Genomic DNA, 15,516 nt, shown 5'->3' with positions numbered 1-15,516 from the left:
ATTCCATGTTCTTGTCCCATATAAACACGGTGGTTTTGCAAATTCAGTGTTCAGCTTTTTAATAAAGTTTGATGACCATTGTCATATAAATAAGCTTTCTAAATAATCAGAAGAAATAGAAAAAACTACCTAATTGAGTCCAATGAAGTCTGTTCTTTTAGTGTGCAGCCTACCACTTCTGGAATTTTTCTAAATCAAGGGTAATCAAGTGTGTAAGTCTCAAATGCTTTTTGAAAAACTATGGTGTTGTTGATGATGTTGGCAACATGAGAAGCAACACTACACTTGTCAATATATCGTTTGCTTGTGATTGCATTTTTATTTTATGTTACACTCTGTTTAGGAATAAAATAGGTCATGCATATGCATTTTTGGTAATAGGGTTCTGTTTTTGGGTAAGGTTCCAAATAGACAAATTTTGATAAATTACCCTATTTACTAAAAATTGAATTTTTGTGATTGCCTTTTATTTCAGTAGAGTTAGACTGATGTGGAGGTAATTCTGGAAGATTTGGGCTGAAATATTTATCTCGGATTATTTCCTTATTTATGGGATTTTATCTCTTAAATCTTGGCTTTTAAAATTTTGGGCCGTTTAGGAAAGTTACCGTTGTAACTTGAGGGCGATCAGGGATCAGGGTAATTATGAGTTTGTTAGAGGGAAAATGTTACCGTTTTGTGATAGGATTCTTATATATTTGGTTCCTTTTTTAATCGGGTGTTATCATTCTCCTAATTTTTCCATTACCCGATTGAGTTTTCTGCAAACCCTACCCTTCTCTCACTTTCAAATTTTATTGCAATGGCAGACCTTGATCATCAAGACATTCGAAGCGAGATGGGCCATAAAGAACCCAATGTTGCTGCCGGTGTTACAACACCGGAAATTCCATCCACGAGGTCTTCTCTGCCGATTGTTCCAGTTCTCATGGAACCCGGTCCACTTGTTGTTCTCATGCCGGGCGAACCAGGGAACGCCATTGATCTCGAGAATCCACCTGATTTTTTTTGTCCTGAATCGAGTTCATCCCCCTCCACCGATGGCTCGCCGATCAAAAAGGCAGGCAGGTTACAACCCTGATTTCACCCAGTCTAAGCGTTTTTACAAGGATCCTCGTATCTCCATGGCCGAAGAGGATCGCAGCTCCGGCGATGATTCTGATGATGCTAACTACGAGTTTGTTGCTCGTACTAAATCCTCCGGTTCCACTGCTGCATCTGCCTCCGCTCTTATTGTTGAATCTACATTTGAGAGTGATGATTCAAGCACCTCTGGTGATGCTCCGCCTAAGGATGCTCCTGGAAAAACTGTACCTCAGGAACCTGCTGGTTCCGATGAAGATGCCACCTTGGCACAAATTTTGGAAAGCCTGAAGCAAGAAAAGGCTTCCACGTCTGTTCCTCCCTCTGCTCATCTCTCCGATGATGAGCCTGATGCTGAGATGATGGAGGAGTTTGCTGCAAGCAAATCCCATCAAGCTAATGATCCTCCTCCTCCTCCTTCTTCTTCTTCTTCTTCTTCTTCTTCTTCTTCTTCTTCTTCTTCTTCTTCTGCCGACTCTGATGCTGACTCTTCTGATAAGAGTGCTGATATTGGAGATGAAGAAGACTCTGAAGATATTTCCAGCATGGATGCTGATGAAGAGCCTTTAGAGACAGAGGATGTTTCTGCTACTGATGCCAGTGTTGCTGTTAGTATCGTCAACACCACGGACAACACTGTTGATGAGGACTATGACATAGATGTTACTCATTCCCTCATGTTTTACTCTGGTGATGCTGTTGCTGTCTGGCCTCTCTTCACTCATAGAGGTCTTCTGGATGAAAAAAACATAGATGTACGCTCCTACGATAGGTACAATCTTGTTGATTTTCTGAAGCTTAGACAACTTTATTCTACTGTTGTTGTTGTGATACCCTACTGTAAGAGGGTAATTCTGGAATTCTATGAAAACCTGACCGCAAACATTGAAGATCCAGAATCTGCAAAGTATGGTTTGGTTTATCTTCGGGGTTGGATGTTTGAGTTTACTCCAGCCGTTATCAACGCTCTATATTCAACCCCCGATGTTGATGAAGGACCCCATCCAGATGTTAATGAAGTTATCTCTGTCCTCACTGGTGGGTTGGTCAAGAAATTCTCTGACCATTTTTCTGCAGCCAAGTTGACTTCATTTTATTCGGTCCTTCACAAGATTGCTGTGAGGAATTGGACGCATTCCTCGAACTCTACAGTAATCACACGACCACAGGCGTTCATTCTGTATGCCATAGGGACTGGAAGTCCTTTCAATTTTGGGAAGATGGTATTCAAGACAGTGCTCCAGTTTGGTGATGGAGGACTCAAGTATACTAAGCTGTCTTTCCCATCCTTGATCTATGGCATTTTGGAATCTCAAGCTTTCATCCGCAATATTACAGAAGATCTCACTGATCAACCTGAGATTTTGAAGTTAGCAGCTGGACTTCTCAAGGGAAATCGAGTTCTGGATTTGCCCTGGACTGCTACTCCTACTCCTGCTGCTGAAGCTGCTGGTGTTGCACCCGGTGTTGCCAATATGGGTGACAACACTGAAGAAATAATTCCTGCTCCTACTACCCTTGAATTCACCACTGCCGCTATTCAGCTGCTGACGACTCATGCTGAAGAGAAAATTGCGCAAGCATAGGAAGATATTGCATTCTATAGCATGATCTTGACTGATTGTCGGAGACAACTTGACATTTCTGGCCAAACAGGGGGAGATAATAGTGCACAAGCTGAAGCTGGTCCATCTGGGACTAAACATGATGAGGATGAAACTACTGATCAAGAGGGATCCGATAGTGATCAAATTTAGATTTTGCTTCTTCTCTCATCTTTCCTTATTTGTTTAATTTTGATCTGAATATAACTGTTTTTGTTCGTTCTAGTTATGTGCCTCAAGTGCTCTTACATGCTTTAACTAGACTAGCATATTCTACCCCACTTATGCTCTGATATATGAATTAAAAAATCTCATGTGTTATTGTCCATGTTATCCACCGTGTTACGACACGAAGGACAACACTTCAGGGGGAAAAAAATTTTAAAATCAGGGGAAGTTTGTGATTATTTCATACTTATGCAATGTTTTGTCCAGAAAGCAAAAAGGGGAGATTGAAATGAATTTTATTCCTTGATATTTTCGGCCCTTGTATTAATTGATATTATTAGATTTTGCTTTCTAGACAAGATAAAATATATGGTAAATATCCTGAGTATATATCGATTATGTTAAAGATATATTTGCCAAGTTTAAATCATGTCTTGATAAGGTGATTATTTGATATAATATAATTCGATATTATCAAGATTTGATTTGCAAGATTTGATAGATTTTATTTCATACTAAAACATGTTTCCTTATTCATGTAGGACTCTATTTAAGGAAATCTTCAAGATTTGAATGCTAATCTATAAAAGGGGATTTCACGCACAAGATGAATGGAGACTTCAGACGATAATACACTGCGCATACTCTGAAGAATTCTGTTGAAGAATTTGAAGAACTCTGAAGTAAGGTTTGCAACCATCGTTGTTGCATGTCCCCGTGTTGCCGTTCGTGTTGAAGACATTAGAGATAACACTGTGGGAACTGTGTTATTGAAGATCTTTTTTGTCTCTTAAATTTAGGCTACGGGAGTTGCATCCAATTTCTTTTATACTCTGTTGTATTTTAGGATGAAAGTTTGATTTCTCAACTTGTTGAGAAATTTAGGATTTAATGACTTTTCGTAAAATTACTAGGATTACTTTGTAAGATTGATCTTACGTTTACTAGTAATATTTACCCCTAAGGTACCCGCATGAGTTTTATACTCGTGCAAAATTAATTACTTGTATTTTATTTACGCTTTAAATTTTCGCTGCACTGTATTGTCTGTGGTGTTACAACACAAAGGACAACACTGCCCTTTTTACATAACCAGCCATCAAAAATGAATATTTGCAATAAGTTTATTTTATCGCATGCCATTCGAATTCGGTCGAATTTTAGTTGACAAAAAACATAGGTAAACCACTGAATTCATGAGATTTCGTAAGACCTCTGCTAGCTCCTTGAACACTCCCTTGATCCCAAGGGTATAAATACAAAACAAATAATTAAATTCAACAGATAAAACATGATAGATATTCGCAAAATATTGTTGTGCAATTGATCCGTAGCTGATTGACGGACTTCTCGGGCTTACTTGATTATCATGCATGATTGATATGTTGTTAATCGGATATTAATTGATTACGTGAAGTTACGATTATCCACGTATAAAATAAAATAACGATGATATATGTTGTGCTCTTTAATAATATACTAGAAAGATATTGTAATACTCATTTTTTTATATGGAAAAGAAAAGAATATATTTGTTTTTTGGGAAAAAAGAAAAGAATAATTTTGCGAAGTATTTAATTTTAGTGAAAATTGTCATGAAACATATAGGGTGAAATGAGGGGGAATTCTAAAATAGGCAAAGGGAGAAGCTTTGGTCGACAAATGAGCCACAATTATTTCCCAAAGGTTTTAAAAGCACTGAAATCAGCTCGCAACCTAATTGGCCTCGCCACCCTCACCACCACTACGGCCGCCGCCGCCGCCGCCGCCGCCTCTCCCAAGATCACCGCTATGGAAAGCGATCTCCAGACTTTGAAAACACGCCTCTGCATCATTGGTAGCGGCCCCGCTGCCCACACCGCCGCGATTTACGCCGCCCGAGCTGAGCTTAAACCTATTCTCTTCGAAGGCTGGATGGCCAACGACATCGCTCCCGGCGGTCAGCTCACCACAACCTCCGAAGTGGAGAATTTCCCCGGTTTTCCTGATGGGCTCGGGGGTGGTGATCTCATGGAACGCTGCCGAGCCCAATCCGTCCGCTTCGGTACTCAAATATTCACCGAAACTGTCTTTAAGATGGATTTATCAGCCTCGCCATTCAAAATATTTACTGATTCGAAGACGGTTCTAGCTGATTCCGTCGTTGTTGCCACCGGCGCGGTTGCGAAACGCCTCAACTTCCCTGGTTCCGATACCTTTTGGAACCGTGGCATATCCGCCTGCGCTGTTTGCGATGGGGCAGCTCCTATATTTCGTAATAAACCCCTTGCGGTCATTGGTGGAGGGGACTCAGCTATGGAAGAAGCCAATTTTTTGACCAAATATGGTTCTAAGGTTTACATTATACATAGAAGAAACGAATTTCGGGCGTCGAAGATAATGCAAAACAGAGCATTATCGAATCCAAAAATCGAAGTGTTGTGGAATTCGTCAGTGGCTGAGGCATATGGGGATAGGACATTGGGAGGCTTGAAGGTGAAGAATGTGGGGAGTGGGGAGGTTTCGGATTTGAAGGTTTCGGGTTTATTTTTTGCAATTGGGCACGAACCTGCGACCAAGTTCTTGGACGGACAACTGGAATTGGATTCGGATGGGTATGTGATCACGAAGCCTGGAACCACACTAACCAGTGTTCAAGGGGTTTTTGCTGCTGGTGATGTTCAGGACAAGAAGTACAGGCAAGCCATCACTGCTGCTGGCACTGGTCAGTCAATATGTAGTATTACTTTGCGTCATTCGTTTCTAAATTTACTATTATAAATTTATGATACATGCGATTCTTGACGCCTATGTTTTGTTGTGTTACTTGTGTTTGTACTCTTTGTTTGTATTCTATCTATTGGTTATTTTATGATGTGAATTGAGAAACATCTAAATAGATAAACAAGCAAACTAAGAAAGCAATAATCGGATTTTGTGAATCACCCATGAGTGAAATTTGCCCAAAGAAAGGCATGCTGAAAAAAAGATGCTTATATCTGTAGATATGTTTGAATTTTCAACAGCACGAAGTAGCATTTTGGTAGGCTAAATGAGAAAATGCGGGGATATTAGAGGTAAGTTCTTGTAAATTTGAGACTTCTTGAAGTTGATACGTACTCCAGTGAAAATGTCCAATTTATGGGGATGCTTACTTTGGTGAACAATATCTCATTGAAATTCCTTTCTTGTATGGGTTTATGAGTCTCGGTTAGTTGATTTGAAAGCTTTGGCATTCCTTCCTTGTAAAGATGTGTGAAGTTTTGGTTGGTTAGTTTTCAAAGGAAAGAACAAGAGGATCTCGATAATAGGATTTTTGGAATTAGACTTGTACTTCTGGGTGTGAAGTATTTCCTCAAGTAAAGAATAATGATGAAAGTACTCGAGTTTAGGATTATTTCTCAGGGTATCCATTGGACTCCAACCTTGAATTGATTGTACCTGATGCTACAAAGAACCTTGATGAATCGACTTGTAGCATTTACATTACTTGGTCTTTATTGTTCAATAAATACTTCACTTCAGTTTGATTCTGCCAGCACTAGTTTTAAACCAAGACTGGTCTCCCATGATATGCTTTTTTTTCTTTGAGGGGGCCAGCTGGGATGTAAGTAGATTTGCCCGACTCTGGATACTTTGGGAAAGATATATAGAAGCAGTTACTTGTCAGAATTCAAGTATCTGTACTATTAATTAAACTTAAGCCACTAATAAAAACCAGTTACCGCATTGGTCCGACCTTGTTACACTAAATTACATTTACTTTTGTAACCTACTTTTGATCGAACATCGAAAATGCATTTACTTTTATTAATTAAAATAAAATATAAATGTGCTTTATAGCATTATACACGCACTGTATGTGTTCCGTCTGCTAGTATTTTATAATGCTGGGTCGAACTACATTCATTAATTCAATGCATGAATTTTCTTAACAAATGTTTGTCAAGAACTAGGATCTCATGTTAGATTGAGGATATAGACCAGATATAATTATTTCAGCACAAAGATAAACTTTCAACTTTTTTTTGGGTTTGAGCACCAAAAATTCTTGATGACAGCTAGTTGGACATGTTTAGAATACTGACCACCAGGCATAGATTCTTAGACATAAATATCCTTTTTTTCTAAATTCGTAAAATCAAGGATGTGTTTTCTTTGCAAGCATGACAACCTAATTATTAAAGAACTGTAGTAAACCTGAGGTTTTCTGAACAACCATCCCCTCTTCTAAGCTTTGGCAATATGCTTCATCCAATTTCCAGGAATACCCAGATTCTAACTGTAGTAAGGATCCGCAATTTGGCCTCTGAAAAAGAATATTCCATCCATTTCAGAACATTTTAAATTTGTCTGCAATCTGACAGAATGTTGATTTTAGCCCATGTCGGCGTGCAATTACATATCCGAGGTATGAAAATCCATTGAAAGGATTTAATAGGTGAAAAATGTTGAAATATGAAGCAAAGGAACTGTAGAAGTGATATGTTCTATTTCTGTACAATATAACTTCCAATATCATGGATGTGATCACTCACTTGTTTACCCAAAAGGAATGTAAAGAAAATTTTCTTTCCATGTTTGACGAAGATTCATCATTTTCTCAATCGAATTAAAACATCATTTCTTTCTGCTACATTTATACACAGGTTGCATGGCAGCTTTAGATGCAGAACATTACCTTCAAGAGATTGGTTCTCAAGAGGGTAAGAGCGATTGAATACTGAAGTCAATTGCATGTGGCTCTTAAATTTATTTCTCTGATTGAGATAAAAGAAGGAAATTTGGGATTGATAATTTTTTTTTATCATCACTGCTCATTCAAAATGTTGATTGAAAACCGAACCGTTTCCATGAAATTCTACGATGGATTATATTATCTTCTCTTTATTGATATCTGGCTGTTGGATGATACTCTCTCTCGGACTCGATTCCCATGTATAAAGTTCATCCAAGGAGCTTTGTACGCACGTGTTGTATTATTGATTTAATATGTATTTTATAAATAAAATCAAGGGTATAAAGTTCATCCGAGGCGCTTCATACACATATATAAATATCGTATTGTTAGCTGAAGATGTATATTTGATTAGGATCATTTTGGATGCAGAAGTAATTCTCGACGAAGTATTTTACTGGTTGTTTATAATTCTTTTTTTTAAGCAAATTTATAAGCCTCTTTTGAATGACAAACAATTTAATGTTTAAATACAATACTAAAAAAAAAATAAAATAAAAAAAACAAAGCCTTTTTTTTTTTAAACATATTTTCCTCTTTACATAATTTGATTGATTATGTTGTGCAAATGGTGGTGGTGTGACAATGAGCTTGGTGTGGCAGTTGTTGGCAGGTCCATTTCCAAGGTTTAGGCATGGACGGAACAAGGATTTCATCATTGGGATGTGAAAAACTTCGTTAACGAAAATTTGAATAATTTTTTTTATATTGTTTATATAATTTTCATAACATAAATATACTTTTTAAAATAAATTTCATCTTAATATAAAATCATATTAATGAAAATAATAACATATCCATTGTTGAAATAGTAAAATTTAGAGAAAAATATCTATATTGAAGAAGAGTTTGATTGTAATGCTATATGTATGATTTTTTTTCTCTATTTCATTGATTTAAATATCAACTAATTTATTCATAAGAAAATTAATTTAATTGATAATATCTATTTCTATTTTGAATAATTAAATAATCCTTTTTAAAAAATTAAAATAATTATATGTGTATATGAAATTCTAGTACATGATTATATAATGAGCGATATAATCATTTAATTATAGATTTTAATATTATAAAATTATAGAAGTTTATCCATATTTTTTAACAACCATAGACAAATCCAAATTAAAAATATAAAACCCAAAAAAAATGTAACTTAAATGGATAATTTGAAAACTAAAGAATATTGAATTGAAAAAAAAAACTAAAATCCAATAATATTAAATTGAGACATAAAATATAAAATATATAGTCTATATGGGTAGCACTTGGGAAAAGTTAAAACAAAAACTAAAACCCACTAATATTAAATTAAAGACTCAAAATATAAAATATATGACCTATATGGGTACTGGGTAGGGCCGGGGCTAGACTGGGCTGAAGCCCAGCCCCTCATATAGATCCGTCCCTGGATCTAAGCAACTTTGGGGGCGTCTATGTTAGTGTTTGAGAGAGTTTTTAGAAAACACTTTTCGATTATTCTTTTACAAAAAAAACTGAAAAGGTTTTCCTAAAATTTTTCCAAAACACTGCTTATATCACTTGGTTCGTGGATTATGAATATTCGCCCAACATGTATACACGTTATATTTGCCTCATAATATATATAATAACAATTAAATTAAAAAAAATTAAAATCAATAAATTTCATATTCATGGGGGCGCGGCGCGGAAGCATACGAGTTAGTTTTTCCCAAAATTTCACATGAACTTTTTTTAATGGATCATAACAATGCCTTCAGTTTGGCATTGTGATATCCACGAATGAAAATCGTAAAGCTGCTGGGCGCGAGAAGTGAAATATACATAATATTTGTCTGTTTGAAAGATTTTTTAGAAAATATTTGTCAATTTTTTTTAAATAAAATTTTAAAAAAACTTCAAATTTTATTAATGAAAAGCCAAGAAATGTTTCTAAAATCTCCTCGAATACTATCATAATCGGACGAATTCATCTGTCTCGATCTCGATAAACATTAATTTACTTTTGATAGCGATTTTCACTTTCTATTTGAATTGTTCCGCAATTATATAATAATAATAATAATAATAATAATATTTAAAATATAGTAATTAGGTAGCAGGGATCACGTGGGGAGCAAGGGTTACAGCTTGATCCAACTGCCAAAAAGCTTGGCCCGATAAGATAAAAACGGTTATGGCGTGAGCAGCACTGCCAGCTGGTTCGGGTTGGACACGTGTGCTCTGCCCCGACCCAACACTTACATTTCAGATTCATTTATTCTCCCCTCCGATAAAAACGCCATAAGAGTAGATTTTGTGAGACGATTTAATCGCTGTTCATTCGTAAGACGATTAATTTTATTCATATATATTTATAATAGTAAATAATATTTTTCATATGAAACATAATAATTAATTTTACTTATATTTATAATATTAAATAATATTTTTGATATGAAACATAATAATTTTTATAAGTTACTCAAATAAAAAAGATATGTTTCATAAAATTAACCAAAACGTTTTACATTAGTTTTGTGTAAAAATAATATGATTTTTATATCACAATTTTTTTTTTTTCTTATGGGCAGTAATCAAGTCGATCCGTTTCAGACAAAACTTCTTAATAAATAAAAATACTGAGTTCGGTGGCAGATTGCTTTAAAACATTAGTGTGTCTCCAGACTTAAAATAAATATCAACCAACATACAACTTACTTATTTTTTGTTGATTCCTATTACGTTATCAATCTTGACTCTTAAGTCTTAATTAAGTTTGACACAACGTGAATTTAATTCTTCTAACTCTGATACTTTTACTAAAATATTGACTATTCTTAAATTCTAAATCTAATAACCTGAATCATATAATTTAAATCTTATTAAATGTTATATAATATTTATTGTAAAATTTTTACACTCTATTTAACTAATTGTTTTGTTTAAAATTTATGGATTTATTTTTTACTTTTAACATAAATTTACTTCCATTTTAAAACCAAATAACAATATATTGTCAATGTTATTTACATTCCAATTCCTGATACTCTCACTCCACTTAATATATGTATTAAATTTATTAACAGAATGAAGTGTATGTAACATAAAACGAAGTGTAAATACTATTAAGAAAAAATTACAATTTTGGTCTGTTTGAGTTTGTTGAATCCGATATTTTGGTGATAACAAACAACAACTCATTGTATAGGAATGTGCTGCCAACCATTGTATTTCAGGAATCTACTACAACTTCTACCGGAAGCTTGTCAACCGCCTTTGCTCTCGACCGGCTGAAGTCACAAGCCTATCGACTGGCTATCAAAACCAGCAGAAGATAAATCTATCTACCGAAAGCTTGTCAACCGCCTTTGTCTCTCGACCGGTTGAAGTCACAAGCTTATCGACTGGTTATTCAAACCAGCAGAGGACAAATATCTCTACAGGTAGAATGCCAACTGCCTATCAGGATATCTCAAGACAAGTACCTGTGACAAGATGTTCTTTGCAAGATCTTTTATTAAAAGCAGAACCGGCGTGTCAGAAGATATGTTGACTCCTGCAATCGAGACAACAGGTTGCACCAAAATGGCAAAAACACAGAATGACTACAGATAAAGCATTCGACCGTTTATTCCAGTTTTGGACCCTGGAAGTTGTCTGCAGTGTACGATCTTCATGCAGAATCATCAATGCATTTATGAGCATTAAATGTGCATTCAATGCAGCATCAGAACGTTCAAAATAAAGACGTTGATGATTGACCTATATAAAGGGAAGATTGCTCAAGAAGTGACAACAACGTCTACAACAAAAAAAAAAAAGAGACAAGCATTTCAGAAAAAATCTCAATCAACTCAATCACTTGAATAATATCAGAAGTCCTCATCTGATATACTTGAGCACACTTACAAGATCACTCATCTGCTGCTCAAATAAACCCTCGCCTACAGTTCACATATCTGATCGTCAAGGATCATCCTAGGGTTTTCAAGCCTCTCGATCGCTCTGCAGTTTGAGAAGCTCAACTCAACTATACACATTGTTGAAGAGAATTGAAGCTACTCTGAAAGCTTCCACCAGTCTGATAAGAACTGAGAATCTTATCTGTGTAAATCTAGGAGTTTCGGATTAGGCATTGGATAAGTCCTAAGTCTGAAGTGGGTGTATTACAAGACGTTGTAATAACCAAAGTCTTCTAGTGAATTCCTTCCTAAGTGGAAGAAGGGGAGACGTAGAAGGATTAAGTCTTCGAACTTCCATAAATCGTGCCTTAGTCTTTACTGCTATTTATCTTACTTTCTGCTCATACATTGCATTATAAACTTTGCATCACTAAAACCTCTGAACTATTTCCGCACTATTTAAGTTGTTCAAATCGTTTTAGAAGTTGAGAAAACAGATTAAGTGAACTAAACCTCACTTGATCATTTCGAAAGTAGAAGAAGATAAGTTTCAGAGTGTATTCACCCCCCCCCCCCTCTACCCTCTGAACCGATCCCAACAAGTGGTATCAGAGCGGGTTCCTTTCTCAACTGCTGATCTGAAGTTTTAAAATCATGACTTCTTTCAACAGAATTCCTATGTTTTCTAAAGAAGAGTATGATGATTGGAAATTCGCATGCAGGCACATCTTGCAGCACAGGATGATGACATGCTATATGTCATAACAGACGGTCCTATCAAAATTATGAAGGTCAACCCAGCTCTAGCCGATGGTGCAGGACAAATGATTGAGAAACCAAGAGCTGAGTGGACCACTGAGGACAAAAAGAAGGCTAATCTTGACAATGTGGCCCGGGACATCCTATACAAAACACTGGATAAGAATATGTTCAGCAAAATCAAGTCATGTTCCACAGCAAAGGAGATTTGGGAGAAGCTCACTCAGCTATGTGAAGGGAATGACCAGACAAAGGAAAACAAGCTCACTTTGGCCATTCAAAAATATGACAACGCCAAAATGAAGCCAGGAGAAACCATGGCTGAATTTGATGAACGGTTCAGTAGTATCATCTGTGATCTTATTTCTTTAGGTAAAACTTATACTAACCGTGAAATTGCTGTGAAGGTTATGAGAGCTTTACCCAAAGAATGGGAGATCAAGACAGTGGCCATGAGAGAGTCAAAAGACTTAAGCAAGGTTGAACTGCATGATCTCTTTGCAGATCTCAAAGCCTACGAGTTCGAGCTCAACATGAGAACAGAAGATGAACCATCTACTTCTCAACCAACCAAGGCCTTAACCTCAACCGTGATATGTCCACCGGTCGAGGAAGCTCCAAAGAGATCAGCTGAGCAAATCAGCAATGAAGTCATGACACTCTTTGTCAAGAAATTTGGTAGATTTATGCGTAAAAACAATTCTAAATTCAAAAATTATCATAAATCGGACCATACAAAGGATGGTCCTACTTGTTTTAACTGTGGCAAGTCAGGCCACTTCATTGCAGACTGCACCAAGCCTAAGAACAATGATCAGAAGCAATTCTCCGAAAGAAGAAGGGGTAAGGAGGATAAAAGGACGTTTAGAAAAGGAAGAGACCAAAGGGTTCTAGTAGCAGACGAAAGCAAAAGCAAATGGGCTGAGTCTGACTCTGACAACTCCAATACCGGAAGCTCTTCAGATGACAGCGATGATGAAAAAGTGGAATGCCTTATGGCCGATATCGAAGAAGAAGCTGAGGAGGTATTTGACTTTGGCTCACCTGAATTTACTCACAGTGATTTAGTTACCGCTTTACACGAAATGGCTAATGAATACAAAGCATTATCCAAGGAGTTCGAGGAAGTAAAGGCAGAAAGAGCTGACCTAAAAGATAAGTCAAGCAAATCAAGCTGCATGCAGCAAAAAGAGCTTGATGGTCTTAAGGTCAAGCTAAGTCTGCTGGCTACTGAGAACGACACCTTGAAAAGAGTATTCCAAGCTACCTTGATTGAGAATAAAAAACTACTTGAAACCATTAAGGCTTGGAATAAATCTTCTGTAACCATTGACAAGATTCAAGAAATCCAAAGACCGGTACATGATAAAACCGGTCTAGGGTTTGGAACAAATGAACAGTCTATGGAATCCTGTATTCAGTCAAGCCTGGACAAAGGCAATCTTAACAAAATAAGATTTGTCAGGTCCAGCACGATATATGAACACGATAAGTGCAGCTTTGACAAAAATCAGAAAGTATCTAACGAACGAAGCTCTAAGCATAGAGGGCTGGGATATGTGGATCCCCAGACCTCTAATCAAAGAGGAACTTGGATCAAACCAAAACCTAATGAAAGAAGAAAGGGAAACCAATCTAATTTCAAAAGGCCATGGAATGAGTCTAACTACTCTAAGAAAAGATGGTCAAAGGAGAAGCCTTACCAGTACTTTAATTGCAGGTCAGTTCAAAAGAGGTACAGGCTAACTGATGAAAATCAAAAAGGCAAGCAGCACACAGCAACCTCACAAGCACACACATTTACTGCCTATCGACCGCACAGATTTCTGGACACACACACGGGCAAACCTGTAAGGGTGTTCCAGGTGTGGGTCCCGAAAGGGCTAATCCGACCTGGACCCTACTAGATATGGGTACCAAAAGTTCTTCACTCTTTGCAGGTACTAAAAGTCCAAACGGGAGAGAAAACCACTTCTATCAAGGACACTACCTGGTATTTAGATAGCGGTTGCTCACGACACATGACAGGGAATCCAGAACTTCTAACAGAAGTGGTGTTGTGCAAAGGACCAAAGATCAGCTTTGGAGACAACTCCAAAGGTAAAACCGTGGGTAAGGGTAAGATTATCCATGGTAACATCATTATTAAAGATGTGTTACTTGTTGACAAACTATGCTATAATTTGATAAGTATTAGTCAACTATGTGACAATGATCATTCGGTCGAGTTTCACAAACACACTTGCCTCATAAAAAATGACAAAGGTGAGACTCTTATGACCGGTGTACGAGACCTAAACACCTACAAGGTAAACTGGTCTTGCTCACATATTTCTTCACCTACTTGTCTTACTGCTCATCATGATAAACATTGGTTGTGGCATAAGCGGTTAAATCATCTAAATTTTAAGTCCATTTTTAACTTGAGGAAGCATGATTTGGTTTCTGGTCTGCCCGAAGGAGATTTTATAAAAGACAAAGTTTGTCCTGCTTGTCAACTAGGAAAGCAGGTGAGAGCAACCTTTAAAAATAAAGGGTGTATGTCTTCTTCCAAATGTTTAGACTTACTTCACATGGACCTATTTGGTCCTATACCAGTAAAAAGCATAGGGGGAATGAGATATGCTCTTGTTGTTATTGATGACTTTTCTCGATTTACTTGGGTCATCTTTCTCTTTTCAAAAGATCAAACCGCACCTCACCTGATTAAGCTTTTTAAACGCTTGCAAAATGAACAATCTACTGTGATAGATAGAATCAGGAGTGATAAAGGGACTGAATTTTTAAACACCACTCTTACGACTTATCTAGATGATCAGGGAATCAAGCATGAGTTGTCAGCTGCTAGATCCCCACAGCAAAATGGGGTGGCTGAAAGAAGGAACCGTACTTTAAAAGAAGCAGCCAGAACTATGATTGCCGATTCAAATGTTTCTCAAAGGCTTTGGGCAGAAGCAGTTAACACAGCTTGCTATACTCAAAACAGATCTATGATTAATAAACGATTTAACAAAACTCCATATGAGATCTGGAATGGCACAAAACCTGATATTTCATACTTCAAAATTTTTGGGTGCAAATGCTTTATCCACAACAATGGCAAAAACCATTTGACAGCCTTCGATGCCAAAGCAGACGAAGGAACTTTTATTGGTTACTCAGCCGTTAGCAGAGCTTATCGAGTGTTCAATCAAAGATCACTAACGGTCGAGGAAACCATTCATGTTGTTTTTGATGAATCTACTCTTTGTACAGAACAAACTCAAGGGAGCATAAATGATCTGAGTCATAGACTGGAAAACACAAATCTACAGGAAGA

At 36.8% G+C, this 15,516-nt stretch overlaps 1 protein-coding gene across 1 annotated transcript; it reads left to right on the top strand.

Annotated features, from left to right (window-relative positions):
- The first annotated feature begins 4,481 nt into the window (after positions 1 to 4,481).
- Positions 4,482 to 7,746, top strand: LOC140864259 (thioredoxin reductase NTRB-like). The gene is made up of 2 exons (XM_073268318.1): positions 4,482 to 5,559; positions 7,484 to 7,746. Exons 1-2 carry the CDS (start codon positions 4,518 to 4,520, stop codon positions 7,552 to 7,554), a joined length of 1,113 nt encoding a protein of 370 aa, XP_073124419.1. The 5' UTR covers positions 4,482 to 4,517; the 3' UTR covers positions 7,555 to 7,746.
- The last annotated feature ends 7,770 nt before the right edge of the window (positions 7,747 to 15,516 follow it).

Source organism: Henckelia pumila, chromosome 4 (genome assembly GCF_033568475.1).
Source record: "Henckelia pumila isolate YLH828 chromosome 4, ASM3356847v2, whole genome shotgun sequence".
Classification (NCBI taxonomy): Eukaryota; Viridiplantae; Streptophyta; class Magnoliopsida; order Lamiales; family Gesneriaceae; genus Henckelia; species Henckelia pumila.
This window is presented reverse-complemented; position numbering and strand designations above follow the sequence as displayed.